This window comes from Bufo gargarizans, chromosome 3 (genome assembly GCF_014858855.1).
Source record: "Bufo gargarizans isolate SCDJY-AF-19 chromosome 3, ASM1485885v1, whole genome shotgun sequence".
Taxonomy (NCBI): domain Eukaryota; kingdom Metazoa; phylum Chordata; class Amphibia; order Anura; family Bufonidae; genus Bufo; species Bufo gargarizans.
In genome coordinates, this window is record NC_058082.1 from 364,669,157 (window position 1) to 364,688,626 (window position 19,470).

The 19,470-nt window shown below is 41.6% G+C and overlaps 1 protein-coding gene across 2 annotated transcripts in view; it reads left to right on the forward strand.

Moving 5' to 3' along the window:
* Positions 1 to 16,788, forward strand: part of WASF2 (WASP family member 2) — a 42,340-nt gene extending 25,552 nt beyond the window's left edge. For both annotated transcript variants that reach the window (XM_044288029.1, XM_044288030.1), the window contains 8 exons: positions 3,704 to 3,834; positions 5,415 to 5,549; positions 5,699 to 5,852; positions 5,935 to 6,052; positions 11,065 to 11,189; positions 12,700 to 12,843; positions 14,235 to 14,707; positions 15,263 to 16,788. In XM_044288029.1, the coding sequence (XP_044143964.1) occupies positions 3,705 to 3,834; positions 5,415 to 5,549; positions 5,699 to 5,852; positions 5,935 to 6,052; positions 11,065 to 11,189; positions 12,700 to 12,843; positions 14,235 to 14,707; positions 15,263 to 15,420 (1,437 nt within the window). In that variant the 5' untranslated portion in view covers position 3,704 and the 3' untranslated portion in view covers positions 15,421 to 16,788. The remainder of the gene's footprint in view (positions 1 to 3,703; positions 3,835 to 5,414; positions 5,550 to 5,698; positions 5,853 to 5,934; positions 6,053 to 11,064; positions 11,190 to 12,699; positions 12,844 to 14,234; positions 14,708 to 15,262) is intronic.
* Positions 16,789 to 19,470: the final 2,682 nt, after the last annotated feature.

The following is a 19,470-nucleotide window of genomic DNA, read 5'->3' on the forward strand; positions in this document are numbered from 1 at the left end:
AGTGCCCAGGCCAGCCCTCCAGCAGAGCCCAGGCACGCCTCTCCTCGGCTCATACTCTACGCCCCCCAGCAGCGCCGTTGCCCCCCCCCCCCGCTATATCACTAACAGCAGAGAACCCCGCCCACCCTTGCTTTCAGTGCTGCTGACAAATCTCGCTGTGCTTTTTCTCTTCCAGCAGAGGATGAAACAGTCACTGGGCCCAGCACATGCCAAGTAAAACATTTGAGGTTGATGCCCTCAGTTCCGATTACTGCCTGCGCCTCCACTCTTCCGGTTCAACTGAGGGCATCAGCCTCAAATGTTTCACTGGGCATGCGCCGAGCCCAGTGACTGCTTCATCCTCTGTTGAAAGATCGCGGCGAGATTTGTCGGAGAAACTGAAGGCAAGGGTGGGCGGGGTTCTCTGCTGTTAGTGATATAGCGGGGGGGGGGGGGGGGGGGCAACGGCGCTGCTGGGGGGCGTAGAGTATGAGCCGAGGAGAGGCGTGCTTGGGCTCTGCTGGAGGGCGGGCCTGGGCACTCAATGGGGGTGTTCTTGGGCGCCTTTGAACAAAAATAACACCCCTCTGGGCACCTTACTGCCTCATTTGCATAAGGAATAAAGTGGATTTTTTTCGAGATAGAAACCAAGCAGCAAGGAAAGAAAAGCACATCTGGAAAGGAGGTAGTAAATGCTACAAGACAATAGTTTTAGTTTAATGGTGACTCTGGTGACAGATTCCCTTTAAGTATTGCGGATCTGAAAACGGCGGAATGTCAATTTATACTGCTGGCTTCATTGCAGATTTCACCCTTTCCAATGCAAAGAATGAAACAGCTTCTAACCTAAAGCTTTTTTTTAAATAATATCCACAGCGTGTGTATGCACCCTTTGGTGCTTTTTTTTTCTGATGCAGATTAGAAGCAGAAATGCAGATTTTCTGATGCAGAAAATCCGCAGCTTTATCGATCACGTCTGAAGGGCTGTTTCAGATGAGCATGTGCAGTATGGGAATAACACACTCCGTATGTGAGCCTGATCCTCCATTCTGGACACTGCTCATCTTGCAGGAGCACACTGCATTATATTGATTTATACTGCTATGTGCCTCTGCATGAATTTACTAATACAGAATCATAGTGACATCTTTGTGTTACTATGATCCTCTAGAAATAAGTTCATGCAGAGGCACATAGCAGCTCCTGCAAGACGAGCAGTGTCCAGAACGGAGCATCACGTTCACGCATGGAGCGTGACTCCCGCACAGGACATGCTCGTGTGAAACATCCCTAAGGATTCCTTCACACAGTTTTGTTCATGACTTTTTTGGGCCAGAAAAGCCTGACTCTAATTGTTTTTGTAGCCCTTTTTTTTTTTTTTTTTTTTTTTTTTTTTTTTACTCCTTTTTGCCTACATAGTAAGGAAGATTTATTAAAGGGATTCTGTCACCAGGTTTCACCCCTGTCAGCTAAACATATGCTGATGTTCAGGGCCTCATTAGGATTCCTAATGTGGGCTTCTAAATGTGATCCATAGCCTTATTTTGCTAAAAAACAGGTTTTACTAACCTGTCACTCAAAGAAATAAGGTGCCCAAGGGATGCAAGGTGCCGGCCGCACCCACTGCCGTTCGTGGCCCAGCGCCGCCTTTCCAGACTTCTGCACCGCCTCCTAATCCTCTGTGCTGCCTCTCGCTCTCCCTCTTCCTCCTCCTGCTGTAAGATCTTGCGTGTGCACACAGGGCTCTGAGAGGCTGGCGCCAGAGTGCAGGTCATACCTGGGTTGAGCGAAGTGCCGGCACATGCGCACTTCGCTTTAAGAAGCCAAATCGAGAAGTCTGATCGGGCGCATCAGGCAGAGCCCTGTGCGCACGCGCGAGATGGAGGAGATGGAGATGGAGGAGGAGGAGGAGGAGGAGGAGGAGGACTTGACATCCCCTTAGTTAGTAAAACCAGTTTTTTATCCGGCCGCATTCTGGCACACAATGCAGAGAATCGGCCCGGCACAAACCTCTGCATGCTGCGTTTGTTTCTGGCCGATTCCTGGCATTGTCTGCCAGAACATCCTGCAAGTGTGAAACTAGCCTAAGCCAGTTTTCCTTAACACCAGTTTTGATAAATCTCCTAAAGTATGTTTTGGCATCTTGAATTTTTTCTTTTAATTAAAGATGTTTTCTGGGTCTTTAATATTGATGACCTATTCTCAGGATAAGTCGTCAACCGATTTGCTGTTTTGAAGACACCGCAGTGCTGCAGCCTCTTCACAGCTTATCAAACACAACGCCATCCACTGGATAGTCACTGTGCTTGGGATTGTCAATTGGGCCTATTCACTTGAATGGACCTGAGCTGTACCTAGGCCATGTGACCAATAAACAGCTGATAACAGGAGAAATAGACCTTTCTCACATATTACAGACATATTACAAAATTTCTTGTACAACAGATAATTTTGATGAATCTTTACCCATAAAACTATATATGAATCTGCTGAGCTCCTCCTGCTCTATAACATGCCGACTGAACTGAATTTCATGGTGACAGGTTCCTTTTAAGAAGTGAGATCTTCAGCACAAATGGCTGCTCCACAGTGCTTCTGCTCATGATTATGTAGGAGAATTTATTTTTCACTGGAGGTACACTTCACATACCGTAGTTACATCTGTAGGTGAATTCCGTTTATTATGCACTCACGGTCATTACTTGAATTGGCACCCACTGTAGTATGACGTATGTATAGTGTGTGAGTCAGCTTGCAGGATTGGTCAAATTCTACAGCCTGAATTTATTTCTAGGTGGATGACAACATTTTGAGTGAAATAGATTCCAGTAACATTGGTTTGCTGTGGGTGTACTCTTTAAGGGTCATTAACTTTTCAAAAAACTTTATATGTCTTAAAGACATATAAAAAGTTGTGATCAGTGGGGGTCTGAGCACCAAGACCCCCCTGATCTCTAGAACGAGGGGAGAGAAGTGGGCACATTTATTGCGCTCACTTTTCACTGCAGGAGACAGGCTTCATAGAAGTCTATGGGCCCATCTCGATTCTGTCCTCTGCAGCTAAGAGCAAGAGTGTGATATGCGTGCGCTTCTCTTCCTCTGTGCTCAGACCCCCACTGATCTGAACTTTTGATATGTCTCTAACACATAAAAAGTTTTTGGAAAAGTTAGTGAACCTTTTAAATTATGGACCCCACTGGATATTTATTATCAGCAGACATGATGTGTGAATCCACATGTTTGTGCAGAACTTTACTAAGGAGACCTCAGGCTAATCGCTTGGAGTCGATTTGTACAAGTACGTGCTAGTGCCTGCTACAGCTTCCTTAGAACATATTTTCAACATTTCTGACATATACTGAACCGAACTTTAATAATGCTGAACTTGGTATTTCTGGGATATGTCCTATATACACACACATCAATACATTTTAGTATAAAAAAAGAAGAGAGGGTTCTGGTATACATGTAATAGGCATCCAAGTACATTATGGTCAGTTATGGAGAACTCCTTTAACTTTACTGATGCTAAGATTGTACACATGACTAAGAGTATTAACGCACCAGTAATTAATGCGCCATTCTTATTCAAATGTCACACATCGGTAGGCTTCCTGGTTGACATTCTAATACTACAATATTGAGAGACTTTGCAAAGGCATACTGTTGTAGAAGAAAGCATGACAGACCAGGGTACTAATTGTTATTTTTTTTATTTCACCAGAATGCCGCTGGTTGCCCGCTGCATTGAGCCGCGCCATGTGTGCCGGCAGAAGCTTCCCAATGTCCAAAGTGAACTGGAATGTATGACAAACCTGACACTATCTAATGTCATTCGCCAACTAGGAAGCCTTAGTAAGTGATCGCAGTGGGAGCAGTATTGCAATATAAAAATGGTTATTTTAGAATGGAACATGCAAGTCAGATCACTTAGCTCTTCTCTAAACCCATAGACGTTGGCGTGCATGAGTTCAGCCTCTCTCACCGTCCAAGTCAGGGGCGTCCGATATTAGGCACACACAACAGAGACTTAGGTGGTTAGTACTCCAAATGCTGCACCAGCTGAGAACATAAATAAAATAGTGCAGAAAACCTTCCAAAAGATTAAAAAAGATGTTTGTTATACTCACAATGGATAAAATATAAAACGCATTAAAATTGTAGCACGCTAGATCCACCCAAACTAGGTTTATTTTCCGATCCAATAATGTGTGCACTATCATACTGGAGTGCAAAGTTTCTTGAGATCAGCCCTTGAAACGTAAGCTGTAATATCCAGCAATGTTTCACTCTAGAGCAGGGATGGCAAACCGGAGGCTCTCCAGCTGTTGCAAAACTACAACTCCCATCATGCCCAGTCTACAGCTATCAGCCTACAGCAGGGCATGGTGGGAGTTGTAGTTTTGCAACAGCTGGAGAGCCGCAGGTTGGCCATGCCTGCTCTAGAGCCTTCACTCTGCAGTCACAAATCATGTGACTCCTATTCTACTAATGATAACCCTAATCCAGATACAGAGAGAAATCCTGATCATAAACCTCAAGAGAACATGTTGAATGAACCGTGTTACTATACAAAAAATGGTAAAAACAATGATTACAAATACTAAAACCCTGAAATTCCAAAAATGTAATAGTTTCCAAACAATGGAATTATTAAAATGATTACCCAATTTTTTTTTTTTTTAGAACTGGCATAGGGCTCCACACCTTAAAGGGGTTGTTCCAGATAATTAAAAATCTCTGACAAGCCCTCCAGTTTCCTAAAGTGAAAAAAACCATATTGGGGTGCATGCACGCATTCAGGATTCATGTGTGGAGAATCCGCACTGAAATCCACTGGTGTTCGCAGACAAATCTGTGCGGTTAATCCGCATCAATGCGTGCGGATTTTACTCAGTGAATAAAGAAAATCCACACTGCAGGTCAAAATCCTCGCGGAAAAAAATCTGCATAGTGTGCATTGAGAATTTCAAATTCTCTTAGAATACAATGTACATGACCTACGGTGCAGATTTTCCACACGGATTTCTGCATGCAATCCTGATCGTGTGCATTTAGTCTTATACTCCTTCATTTCTCCAGCCCCATTCTGTGCAGCGCTGTCTCGACCCCCCCCCCCCTTCCCCTCACCGCTGCAGCCAAGCATTGTCCTGCAACAGTCACATACCACTGCAGTTTGTAAACTGGCAGTGGCAAGAGGACCAGACTAGTACTGCAGAGAACAGCGCTTGAGAAATGGGTGAGTAGAAGATTTTTTTATTTTTTTTATTTGACCAGTTGTTTTTTTAGTTATCTCCTTTTAAGGTATTACTGATGTGTATAAAGTATCAAGAACATTTTTGTCACATATTTCTGCAATTCTTTATTTGGTTACTACTGTAAATTTGTTGTGTATTTTTGTGAGCCTGTTACATTAACCTCCTGTCTTTATTCAGGTCGCTATGCAGAGGATATATTTGGAGAGTTGTTCATTGAAGCAAGTCTGTTTGCGCAGCGTGTGGGAACGCTGGGTGAGAGAGTGGAAAAGCTACAGGTCAAAGTGACCCAGCTGGATCCTAAAGAGGAAGAAGGTAAGTAGTTTAAAAATCCATCACACTGGTCAGTATAAGATATGTTTGTACCTAGTTGCATATTAACGGTACAAATCAGTGCTTCTAGTGTTTGATAATGTGGCATCTTCGTAATGGTCATTAATACTTAGTTTTTCTCCCCATACCAGTTTCTTTACAAGGTATAAACACAAGAAAAGCATTCCACAGTAATACGTCGCAGGATCAGCAACTCTTTGTGCGTGACTCACTATCTATGCCTGTCTGTGAAACATACTTCACATGTGACATGCCACCGCCACTCGACATCTTATCTTCGTACAGGTGGGAAAACGTTTTAAAAGTATCCCTTGGAAGCATTCAAATATGTACATTTTTCCTAAGCAGTGCTTCCTTCCACTTACAGGGATGATGGAAAGGAAGCACTGAAGTTTTACACTGACCCCTCATATTTCTTTGATTTATGGAAGGAGAAGATGTTGCAGGACACCAAGGATATCATGAAAGAAAAGCGTAAACATAGGGTGAGGCGCTGTCACATCCATATTAAAGTTGTCCATACATTCACTGTAAAGCATAATTTAATACTGTATACTTTTATTTTATAACCACCAGGTGGCATCACCAGGGGAACTAGCATTTGGCTGTATATTTACCCTGCAGTGTACTACAAAATGACCAGTCAGGAGATCACAGTCAAGTCCCAATGTGGGACACAAACAAAACTAATATCTATTTTTCCCATTAACAGTCCCTATATAGTGCAAAATTGAAAAGTGAAATAAACACATATTTTGTATCGCTGTATTTGTTACAAAATGTATAATGGCATGTTATTTATACAGCACAGTGAATAAAAAAATTAAGTTGTGGATCTTAAAATGCCAAAATAGGATCTTTACTTAAAAGGGTATTCTGGTTAGTTATCCCCTATCCATAGTTCTCGTGATCGGTGAGGTGCCAGCGGTAGGACCCCTGTGGCCTTTGGATAGGGGATAACTTAATCTAAGGGATTCATAGAGAAGTTTCTATGATATATATTTTTTTGCTATTTGGATATATATTGGCAATCCTCACAAATTAGATAATTATCAGCCAAGTTCGCCAATTATGGTAGCATCAACCATCAGATTAATATGCTCAATCTTTATTTAAACTATAGAGATGCCCATTACTCTTTGAAATAAGGAGCGGGTCAAGAGAAATAGATTTCGGCTAAAAATCCAACATGCATCACCGGTTTCAGTCTGTCCATTGCAGCCAATCACTGGCATAAGTGGTGTACTGAACAGGCTATCGGGTAAGGCTAGTTTCACACTAGCATTACATCTTTCTACTGGAACAGCCTTCTGGAGCTCTCTGGGTCCAGCTTAGGCTACTTTCACATTAGCGTTCGGGGCTCCGCTTGTGAGTTCCGTTTAACCCCATAGGGACACAGCCTTATTTCACCTTAAGGACCAGGCCATTTTTTGCAAATCTGACCAGTGTCACTTTAAGTGGTGATAACTTTAAAACGTTTTGACTTATCCAGGCCGTTCTGAGATTGTTTTTTTCGTCACATATTGTACTTCATGACACTGGAAAAAGAAAGTAAAAAATTTTTGGGCATAAAAAAATACATAATTTACAAAAAATTTGGAAAAATTAGCAAATTTCAAAGTTTCAGTTTCTCTACTTCTGTAATACCCCCAAAAATTGTGATGACTTTACATTCCCCATATGTCTACTTCATGTTTGAATTATTTTGGGAATGATATTTTATTTTTTGGGGATGTTACAAGGCTTAGACGTTTAGAAGCAAATTTGACATTTTTCAGAAATCCAATTTTTAGGGACCAGTTCAGGTCTGAAGTCACTTTGCGAGGCTTACATAATAGAAACCACCCAAAAATGACCCCATTCTATAAACTACACCCCTCAGGGTATTCAAAACTGATTTTACAAACTTCGTTAACCCTTTAGGTGTTGCACAAGAGTTATTTGCAAATGGGGATGAAATTTGAGAATTTCATTTTTTTGCCTAATTTTCCATTTTAACCAATTTTTTCCACTAACAAAGCAAGGGTTAACAGCCAAACAAGACTGTATCTTTATTGCCCTGACTCTGCGGTTTACAGAAACACCCCATATGTTGCCGTAAACTACTGTACGGGCACACAGCAGGGCGTAGAGTGAAAGGTGCGCCGTTTGGTTTTTGGAAGACAGATTTTGCTGGACTGGTTTATTTACACCATGTCCCATTTATAGCCCCCCTGATGCAACCCTAGAGTAGAAACTCCATAAAACTGACCCCATCTAAGAAACTACACCCCTCAAGGTATTCAAAACTGATTTTACTAACTTTGTTAACCCTTTAGGTGTTGCACAAGAATTAATGGAAAATTTGAAGCCCCCCTGATGCACCCCTAGAGTAGAAACTCCAAAAAAGTGACCCCATTTTAGAAACTACGGGATAGGGTGGCAGTTTTGTTGGTACTAGTTTAGGGTACATATGATTTTTGGTTGCTCTATATTACACTTTTTGTGAGGCAAGGTAACAAGAAATAGCTTTTTTGGCACAGTTTTTTTTTTTTCTTTTTTTTGTTATTTACAACATTCATTTGACGGGTTAGATCATGTGGTAATTTTATAGAGCAGGTTGTCACGGACGCAGCGATACCAAATATGTATACTTTTTTTTTTATTTGTGTAAGTTTTACACAATGATTTCATTTTGAAAACAAAAAAGTTTGTGTCTCCATAGTCTAAGAGCCATAGTTTTTTAAGTTTTTGGGCGATTATCTTGAGTAGGGTCTCATTTTTTGCAGGATGAGATGACGGTTTGATTGGCACTATTTTGGGGTGCATATGACTTTTTGATCGCTTGCTTTTACACTTTTTGTGACGTAAGATGACAAAAAATGGCTTTTTTTGCACAGTTTTTATTTTTATTTTCTTACGGTGGTCACCTGAGGGGTTAGATCATGTGATATTTTTATAGAGCCGGTCGATACAGACGCGGCGATACCTAATATGTATACTTTTTTAAATTTATGTAAGTTTTACACAATAATTTCATTTTTGAAACAAAAAAAATCATGTTTTAGTGTTTCCATAGTCCAAGAGCCATAGTTTTTTCAGTTTTGGGGCGATTATCTTGGGTAGGGTATGATTTTTGCGGGATTAGATGACGGTTTCATTGTTACAATTTTGGCGTACATGCGACTTTTTTGATCACTTTTATTACATTTTTTTAGGAAGTAAGGCGGGCAAAATTAAAATTTCATCGTAGTTTTTAATTTTTTATTTTTATGGCGTTCACCGTTCGGGTAAAGTAACATGACCGTTTTATAGATCAGGTCGTTACGGACGTGGCGATACCAAACGTGTATGGAATTTATTTTATTTTTTTCATTTTTAATCTGTGATAAATGTGTGTTTTGATTTTTTTTACTTTTTTTTCCACTTTTTTTTTACTTTTTTTTTTACCCAGACCCACTTGGTTCTTGAAGATCCAGTGGGTCCTGATATCTGTATAATACAGTACAATACACTATATAGGGTATTGTACTATATTTTACTTACACTTTGTCTGAACAGATCTATGCCTTCAGCACCATGGACAGCAGGATGCCTGAGAAGGCGTCCTGTTGCCATTGGAACCTTCCCCGTCTGCTCAGTTGTGGTCACAACTGCGCAGACGGGGAAGGGTAAGGACGGGTCTGTCGGGGGCTGTCTGGAAGCTCTCTCCCTCTCCCATCGGGGGGCTGCAAAGGCACAGCAGCCCCCCGATCGGAGAGGGAGGGAGCTCCCTGAGCTGTTAACCTTTTTCATACAGCGGTCCGTACGTCAGCGATGTCAGCCGTTTATACCAGGGTGTCAGCAATGTGCTGGCACCCTGGTATACCCACTAACCACCAACGATTATTCAAGGGGAGGCGGGCGGGGGATCGTGATCCCGCCTGCCGCACCGCCCGCAACCCCCCCCCCCCCTGCAAGGGGGTGCAGGGGGAGGTGAAACATATATATTTTGGGCATTATAAAGTTTCTGATCAGAAACTGCAAAAAGCGCATCATACAGCAGGTCTGAATTGACCTGCAGTTGCCGACATGGGGGGGTCACAGGACCTTCCCCGCGCATTTAGCCTAGGTGGCTGCTCAATGATTTGAGCAGGCACCTTGTTCTGATCACGGCCGGCCGAGCGGCAGTGATCGGAACAACACATGACGTGCCGGTACGTCATGTGTCCTTAAGTACCAGGACACCATGATGTATCGGTACGTAATGTGTCCTTAAGAGGTTAAAGGCTCTCACAATCGTCACCGAACGCATCCGTCCAGTCCTAATGCATTCTGAGTGGATGCGGATCCGCTCAGAATGCATCAGTCTGGCGGCGTTTGGCCTCGGCACCGCTCAGCAGGCGGCCACCCGAACGCTGCTTGCAGCGTTCGGGTGTCCGCCTGGCCGTGCGGAGGCAAACGGATCCGTCCAGACTTACAATGTAAGTCAATGGGGACGGATCCGTTTGAATTTTACACTATATGGCTCAATTTTCAAACTGATCTGTCCCCCATTGACTTTCAATGTAAAGTCTGGACGGATCCGTCTGCAGCTACTTTCACACTTAGAACTTTTTCTACAATATAATGCAGACGGATCCGTTCTGAACAGATCCCATCGTCTGCATTATATGAGTGGATTCGTCTGGGCAGACCCCAGACGGATCCGCTCTGAACGCAAGTGTGAAAGTAGCCTTAGCTGGATATTAATGCAATGCCTGACGGCCTCATTGAATATAATGGAATCCGGCAACTACCTGGCAAATATGCTGGAGTTTGGCTGGACAAAAAACATTTCACGCAGTGGTTTTTGTCCAGTGGACTCCTGCATATTTGCCAGGTAGCACCAGGATCTCCAGTGGATTCCATTATAGTCAATGGGGCATTGCAGTAACATCCAGCCATTCTGGATCCAGAGGGCTCCAGCAAGCTGTTCTCTGCCGGAGACATGTGAAAGACGCCTAAGTAACACTCAGTTCTTTTTGCAGGAAGATCCTATAGGTATCCCTTTTTTATCTTCACAAATATAACATTACTGATTATTGTCTGTAAAGCACTGTAGAATATGTTGATGCTATATAGATAAGTAAAATAAACTGTGAAATATTTTTCTAAAAAGACCACATATTCATTATTATTACTGTTTAAGATCAAAGGACTGGCATGTACATAAAATCTTATATAATATATTTTGCGCTTATTTATTTTCAAATTCTTCTTGTGGAAAGTACAGTGGAATTTGAAAATTGCCCCCAGTGCACCTGCTCCTCATGTTCATGCTACCGTGCACAATCCATCTTGGTGTTTTGCTTTAAAGAAAGGAAAAAAGAGATGTCAAAGAGTGAAACAGGAAGGGAGGTGGCACTCATTACTGAAGGTCTTAGCAGCTGCGAGTATACATTCATAAACTACATTTAAGAACCTTGCTAACCAGCAGTCTATAATGTTGTGGTTTTGTCCTTGAACTCATTGTACACATTTAACATTTTTTTTTCAGAGAGAAAAGAAAGATAATCCCAACCGCGGGAATGTGAATCCTCGGAAGATCCGTACACGAAAAGATCAGTGGGAACAATTGAAAATGGGGCCGGAATTTGTGGATGCAAAATCTCAACAGTCTGGGTATGGTTCTCCAGTGAGAAAACAAGATTTCAGTTTGCAGAACTGAATTATTCTAATAGACTATAGTGGGCCAAAAACCATATGCTGTTTATATTTTAGAAGCATAATTTTAGGCTAGTGTTGCCACCTGGCTAGTAAACTTCCAGCCTAGCTGGGATTACCAGCAGGAGGTTGGTAATTTTCGGTAGCATAAGATACCAACTTGTTATTAATAGCTATATCACAGGCTGTATAGCAGTAGAAGGGTCTAATAATCTAAGCTTTAAAAAACGACTAGGATTTTCATGCTATCCACCATACAGCCCCTACTATAAATCTTAGAGATTGGGTTGGGAGTAAGATCTGTAAGTATTATTACCTAAGGATTCTTAACTTTAAAACACCACTGGCTACTGTACAGCCTGAGATATTCCATGCTAAAGCTGCCAACACCTCAGCCAGCTAGTATGCCGTGGGGGACAGGTTGAAGGGCTGAGGGAGAGGAGGAGAGGTATAGATCCTCCTGTCCCTTTGTAATCATACATGTTTCCAGGGAAGGGATAAGGCTGGATAGCACAACAAAAATAATGGAAGTGGCATTTCCTTTCAATGATGAAAAGTGAACAAACCTGATGGACCCCACTGGCTATAATGGGATCTGGTTTCTATTAGAAAACATTTTTCCCTTAAAAAAAAAAAAACAGAACACTGCATGCTGCGCTATTTTGTCCCATATTGCTGGTGGAATCTGCAAAGGAGGTTCCGAGTCGGTCGCCTCCATCAATCTGAGAGCATACTTGCTGCTTGATTGTCACATATAGGGGAAGTGGGAAGATGAGTGCTTCCCATCTAATCGGCTATCTGTGCTTAATTAGGCAGTTTTATGGACACCACGACCAAGATGTTTACTTTACCAGCACCCAAATCCATGTCAGATTAGATGCACCAAACACATGAACTTTAATAAAGGAACATTTTACACTGTTCCTCCTGTCCATACTGGATCTTTGAGTAAAACATGCAGATCGTTTCTCTAGCAATACCCATGACAAGCTACAATAATAATGACTATCACTGGAGAGGAATATCTAATCTATCTCTGACAGATGGAAAAGGTTAGTCAGAAAAGACATTCTTTCACATTGACTGTTGCCACAAATAATCATTTTCAGTTGGTTTTACAAAACAGTATGACAAACCAGAGCAAACTGGGCTCCTGCATAGGGCTGTACAGTTCAGAGTCACCACTGAAATCAATTTTTCCTGCTTTTATGGTTATTTTGTTCTCTATAAAAGCTCATTTATTACACTTGTTCACACATCATGCCTTTACATCACGTTTGGCTGCATTTTATGTAAAAAAAAAAAAAAATGTCAAGAATTTTTTTAAATTAAAATCTTTGGTGGCAAATACTACCCTGTGTTAAGCCACACCCCAAAACCAATCCCTGGTTTACCCATGTAAACCTGGCTGGTATTTTTTGTTGGAAAAATGGGACAGGTCAATTTCTGAAAGAGAATTTATTTTTAGGGTCCAAATAACTCACAATGGATCTGTCAGCCCCCTGGATATGGGAGATACACAGCATTACCCTCCTCCACCTCCAAATGAAGACATGCCAAGCCCACTTCTGGCCCCCGATGACTCTTTGCCTCCTCCTCCTATGGAATTCAGGTAAAATAATGTAACCTCACAAAGATCGAGCACTTTCGTTCCCCTGTTTTTGGCATCACTGCATCTTGGGAGGATGTTTTCATTAGCTTCCTGCTGTATTTGCTAACCAAACCCTGCATACTTTGCTCTTTAATCTTTCACTGGGCTTGTCCGTCTTCCACACTGTTCCCTCTGCAGTAGTCACACCTCCCTTCCGTGTTGGTTAGGTGAAGCCAGCCCTGTGAAACAGAGAAACCATGCTGAGTTTGGTTTAGCAAACGCAGCAGGAAGTTGATGAAAACGGGAAGTTCAGCATGTAAACATCCCGCCAGGATGCAGTGATGCAGCAGAGAGAGGAAAGTGTTGACATGAAAAACGGATATGTGGCAAAAATATGCTGAGTTTTGGGGTACTTTGTGCAGATAAATTTTAATTTTGGGACTGGAGAACCAGTTATGATTTTTCATGTATAAAGGGGAAAGCCAGCTAAGGCTAGGTTCACATCATTGTTTCGTTTTCAGTTCTGATCCATCAGAAGAACAGAAAAAAAAAAATCCTTTATTTTGAGCAACAATTACCGGTATACTAATTTTCCACTTCTTTTAGACATTTTTGTCTGAGATTCTTTATTTTAGACAGAAAAAAAATACTTTTTTTTTTTTCTATCTAAAATAATGAATCTCAGACGGAAAAAGATGAAACGTATGCAAAATGATCATAACGGATGCTCAAAATAAAGGATCAGTTTTGTGTTTCTTTTGTTCTCTGTTGTTCTGAAGGATCATAAGAGCAGAAAATGAAATGGTGATGTGAACCTAGCCTAAAGGATGTCTTCTGGAATGTCACTGAGGCAAGTGATTGCATACTACACAATGTGTCATAACTTGCAATAGTTTGAAACTGAAAGTCCTAATAACCGTTAAGTCAAAATTTGTTCTGTCTTCCTAAGTACACAGTGACTAATAGTTTAATGCTGTTAACTTAGGCCTGGTTACGCAAAAGGACTTCCCAATGGTCAGTATAGTCAGTGTCTAAACCAGACCCCTTACTAGGGTAACTTTTAGACTGTAGCATGCTTCATTACTGTGAAGCCCTGATCTCTGAACTCCTAAAGCTTATAAACACTTATTTAAGCTAAATTCTTATCAGTTTCATAAAATTGAGCTAAAATGAGCGTTTTTCAGAGATGAGGGCTACTCATGAGCAAACAGAGCTTCCATCTGACAGGTCCCACTATGAACAGAAAGCCTGCTACTTTGCATCTGTACAGACAAAACAGCAGAAAATTTGTAATAAAGGCCAGTTGAAAAAATGATGTGTAGACCAAAATGAGTAGAATGCAATAGTAAAACAAAATGCCCCCAAATGTCTCCATAGCCTTTAATTGTCTGCTCTTCCTTTTTATTCTTCAGTTCATCTGGAAGCTCCAATCGATCAAGCCTGGTTAGCCATATCCACCCACCACCAGTATCTCCAACTGGCCCTTCTATTGGTGGAAGGCCCAGTTTCTCTCCACCACCACCACCACCACCACCTGTTGGTGTTTTCCCAGACACCACTTATCTTCCACCTCCCTCGCCACCAGCGTGCCCTCCTGCTCCTGGCTTTCCTGCTCCTCCCCCTCCTCCAGTGCCTTCTGTGATAGATTATACAGCTGTCTCTCCTGTACCTCCTCCTGCTCCACCTGCAGGAGGGCCCCCTCCTCCACCACCCCCTCCACCTCCACCAGGTCCTCCACCTCTTGGCCCCCCTCCACCTGGCCCCCCTCCTCCTCCATCTTTTTCTCCACAAGATGAAGATGCTTTGCCACAGATATCCAAGCCCAAAACTTCCCTGCCACCAGTAAGCGATGTTCGGAGCGATCTCCTGTCTGCAATTCGTCAAGGTAATTGTGCACCTAACATAACATGGTGGTTTCAGATTGCATTGCGTTTTCTGGTGACAGGTCCTCTTTAACATGTTGCCTACAGATTAAACAGTCTTTTCATTATGACTGGCTCCCATTTAAAGGCAATGGGGAAAGAGTTATTAAAAGTAGAACATTTGAATGAGGCTTTCAGTGTATCTATGTATGGATAGATTTAGTCAGTACTCAGGTTAGAAATCTATTTGAGCAGATATGCTTGTTTGACCCTGTTTGTGTGGGGCCACATGAGAAAAGTCGCTTACAGAACACACAATCGTCAAACATCAAATACACAATGACATGTTGTTAATCCATATTTTTATTAGAAGTCATTTTATTTACTGTATATTCATTGCTGTTTAAGTTTATAATTTTTGGGCCACATTTGCTCCACGTTGGGCTGTGCCACATATAAGGATTATAGTAACGGGCTTATTTTCCTTGCAGAGACCCTGTGATTACACTGTGCACTGTTAACTGGTTATAAAAGTACAAAAGATTGTTCTTAATTCTATTTAAAAATTTATTTTCCAGGATTCCAGCTACGCAAGGTGGAGGAACAGATGGAGCATGAAAAGCGAGATGTTGGGGGTAATGATGTGGCTACCATCCTCTCTCGTCGTATAGCAGTAGAGTACAGTGACTCGGAGGATGACTCCTCGGAATTTGATGAAGATGATTGGTCTGATTAAACATGCAAAGATTTTGTTGGAGATAGGGTGGTGGGATCAGTGTTATGTAGGTTTTCTCACTGCCAAGAGACCATCCTGTAGCGTGTCAGGAGAAAGGTATCAATTTGATATTTATACAAGGAGAGCACACTTTATATTGTTGTAGTATATCCTTACTCATGGGCATTCTTTGAAGCTAAAGGTCTGATGATGTGCCTTTTTTACTTAAAAGGGTTGTCCAGTTTCATTCAACCATTTCTCATATAATGTACTGTGACCACTCTTTTACTAATATAATTTCATAATGACTTGCGTTGCCGCTATCTTCACTTCTGGATTCCAGTCTAGGGACTCTATCTGTAGTCAATGTGTCCAATGGTTTGCTCTTGGTCCCTTTCCCTCTAAATATAAAAATCCATCTTTAAGTACAAATTTCACTATTGCAAAATGTAGGTAAAGGGAATATGTTCCCGATTTTATTTTTGCCTTTGGTAAAATAAGGGTATTTTAATGTCTGCTTTTGATGACAATCACGTGACTGTCTACCTGCCAAAACTGGACCGAGGAAATGTAATCCAGACCTTGTGGTATGAACATTCCTAAGAAGAAATGCATATTTGCACTTGATGTGCCATGGGCAAAATGTTAAAAAATTTGACGAATAACTGTGCCTTAAATAATGTTTCGACAGTCAGTGTCTTAGTATTGATAGAAGTGGAATTTATGATTTAAATATGCTAGTATTTCTCATAATAAGGTGGCCATAATGTGTGATGTCCTGGAAACCTAATGCAGTGAGGGATTTACATATAACCTACTATATCTTTTACTTTTGGGCAGATGGGGCGCAGATCTATGCATATACTATAGTAATCTGTTTGCTTCTTGTTATTGTCATTTTGTCTTTGTATCAGACCCAGTGGGGAATATATGCCCTTATGACAGGGTAGTTTATTGGGAACACTGTCTGAGCCACTGAGGAGCAACATGAGATAATGGGAAAGAAATCTAAACCTAATAATTATGTGTAACTTGTTATTATACTGTATCTAGAGATCGAATTAACCTATTCAATGCTTTAAATCCTAGTCTATGCAAAATATAAGCGTTCACTCTGTATGTATTCAAACTGTTCAAACTTAAGTACATAGATATATCTATACTGAAGACTCTGCAAACAGTCTGCAAACTATTGAGTTCACGGACAATATGGCGATCTTAAGTGCCTTAACAGGAGTGAATTGGGGACTGAGTGCCAAAAGAAAAACTGTTGACATTCTTTGTACTACCAGTCCTTCATCCTTCTCTTTATAACTCGCTTTTTTTAGTTTTCCAAATTATATTTACCTGTGTATGTATACTGTTAAATAATAACCCTGAAAAAATTCAGTTCCTTGTGCTGTTTTTTTGTGTGTTGTTTAGTTTTTTTAGTGTGTGTTATTGATCCAGAAGTGGGGTATTAACTTGTAGTCCTCATGGCAAACAGCCAAGTCTTGCATTCTTTATAGCAAACTTATATTTGACCTATGTAAAGCGGTTGTCTGACTGCAGTTATGCAGCAAGGAGGGAGGTGTGGTCCCGGGGTCGCCATTTCAGTCATACTGATGCTCCAGGTGATAAATGTCCTTTGTGGTACAACCCCTTTACTTGCTTGGCATGTGATTTTATATATGGCCAAGAGCCGGAGATGACTGGTATAAGAACAGTGCACAATCGTTAAAGGGAGTCTGTCACCAGGAGATTTCACTGTTAAACCAGACAATATGAGGGAGATTGATCAAAACTGATGTAAAAGAAAGTGGACTTAATTGCCCATAGCAGCCAACTTTGTCTTTGTACAGTGCTCCTGTACATTGTATAGCGGGTGTACTTGGGATCTCGCTCGGCCCCATAGAAGTAAATGGGGCTGAGCGCGATACCAAGTACAGCCGCTATACAATGTACAGTGCTGTGCTTGCAAAGCTGAGAGAAGACAGAAGGCCGTGGAAAACACTTGGTATATACATTCTGTATGCACTAGACCCATAAATATAATATGAGGACAACCATGATTCTATGAACAATTGTGATGAGAGGAATTATCACTGCGTAACTGGACAGATTAGCTATTCAGCTGTATGTAGTATGGCTGGTACTATGTATGTTACCATATGTATATTGTACTATTGTGTAGACAAAGTTTTTCCAGACTAAATGCAGCTCTCTCATCCTTCTAAACTTCCTGGTTCACATGTACTATCAATAGTGAGGGGTAAAAACCAAGGATGCAGTGTAAGTCTACATGCAGTTTTAGTGGTAAAAAAAAATACTTAATGCACTTGTACACACAGCGGGAGTCACTCCTTTCTTGATTGAAAACGACCTGTCGAAGGACCTGCGCTTAAGTGTGATGACCTCACCACTCGTTCACACTGAAGGCTACTTTCAAACTAGCGGCAGGACAGATCCGACAGGCTGTTCACCCTGTCTGATCCGTCCTGCTGCTATTTCGCCGGAGCTCTGCCCCCATCCCCATTATAGTCAATGGGGACGGAGCGGCGGCACGGCGAAATAGCGGCAGGACGGATCCGACAGGGTGAACAGCCTATCTGATCCATCCTGCCTCTAGTATCAAAGTACCCGAACACAGGTCCTTCAGCAGTTCCTTTTCAATCAAGAGAAGAGCGACTGCTTCTGTGCGTGCAAGTGGATGAGGTTGTGTTTTTTTAGTTTTTTGCTAAAGCAAAAAATTACAGATGGGGATATTACTAATTCTTGGGCACACTAAGAGGGAAATAACTAATTCTTGGGGCCACTATGAGGGACATTATTACTGCTGAGTGCCATTATGTGTACTGAGGGAACTGCAGAGGTTGGGATCTTTATGAAAACGTAAATAAATAAAAAGCCAATGAAATTCATCTGTTTTGATGTAAAACGGACAGAGGGACAGAAAACGGATGCACAAATGGTTGAAAAATTGGCGTGAAAAACATTATCTGTTTTTTAACAAACATTTTTTTCGTGTGCATGTAGTCTAAGTGAATATACTGCGTTTCTATTTAATTTTTCATGGTCTGCGATTGTGATATCTGATAAAAAAAAAAATAGAGATGAATAAGGAGATGGTTATGTTTTCATGGTTGTTTTCTTTATTTTTGGGGATTCTGTGTTTAGTGTCCTTTTAAAGTGAATCTATACACTACATACTTTCTGGTTGAGTCGTAGAGAAACCGAGGCTACTGTAATCAGGATGTAAAGACTCAACATCTTTGTTTGGTACACTTGTCCTTACCCCCTTAAGGACACGGCCATATATGACCAGTGTCACTTTGTGCGAATAACTTTTAAACGCTTATACTTATCCAGGCCATTCTGAGATTATTTTTTTCGTCACATATTGTACCTCATGACACTGGTCAAATGGAGTAAAAAAAAAAGAATTTTGATTTATTAAAAAAAATACCAAAGTAAGGCTACTTTCACACTTGCGTTTGATCGGATCCGTTCTGAACGGATCCGATCATATTAATGCAGACGGAGGCTCCGTTCAGTACGGATCCGTCTGCATTAATAAATTTCTAAGTGCGAAAGTAGCCTGAGCGGATCCGTTCAGACTTTCAATGTAAAGTCAATGGGGGACGGATCCGCTTGAAGATTGAGCCATATGGTGTCATCTTTAAGCGGATCCGTTCCCATTGACTTACATTGTAAGTCTGGACGGATCCGCACGCCTCCTGGCCGTGCGGAGGCGAGCGGAGGCTGAACGCCGCCAGACTGATGCAGTCTGAGCGGATCCGCTCCATTCAGACTGCATCAGGGCTGGACGGAAGCGTTCTGCTCCGCTCGTGAGCTCCTTCAAACGGAGCTCACGAGCGGACAGCAGAACGCTAGTGTGAAAGTAGCCTTACCAAAAATTGGGAAAAATTTCCAAGTTTCAATTTCTCTACTTCTATAATACATAGTAATACCTCCAAAAATAGGTATTACTTTACATTCCCCATATGTCTACTTCATGTTTGGATCATTTTGGGAATGCCATTTTATTTTTTGGGGATGTTAGAAGGCTTAGATGTTTAGAAGCAAAGCTTA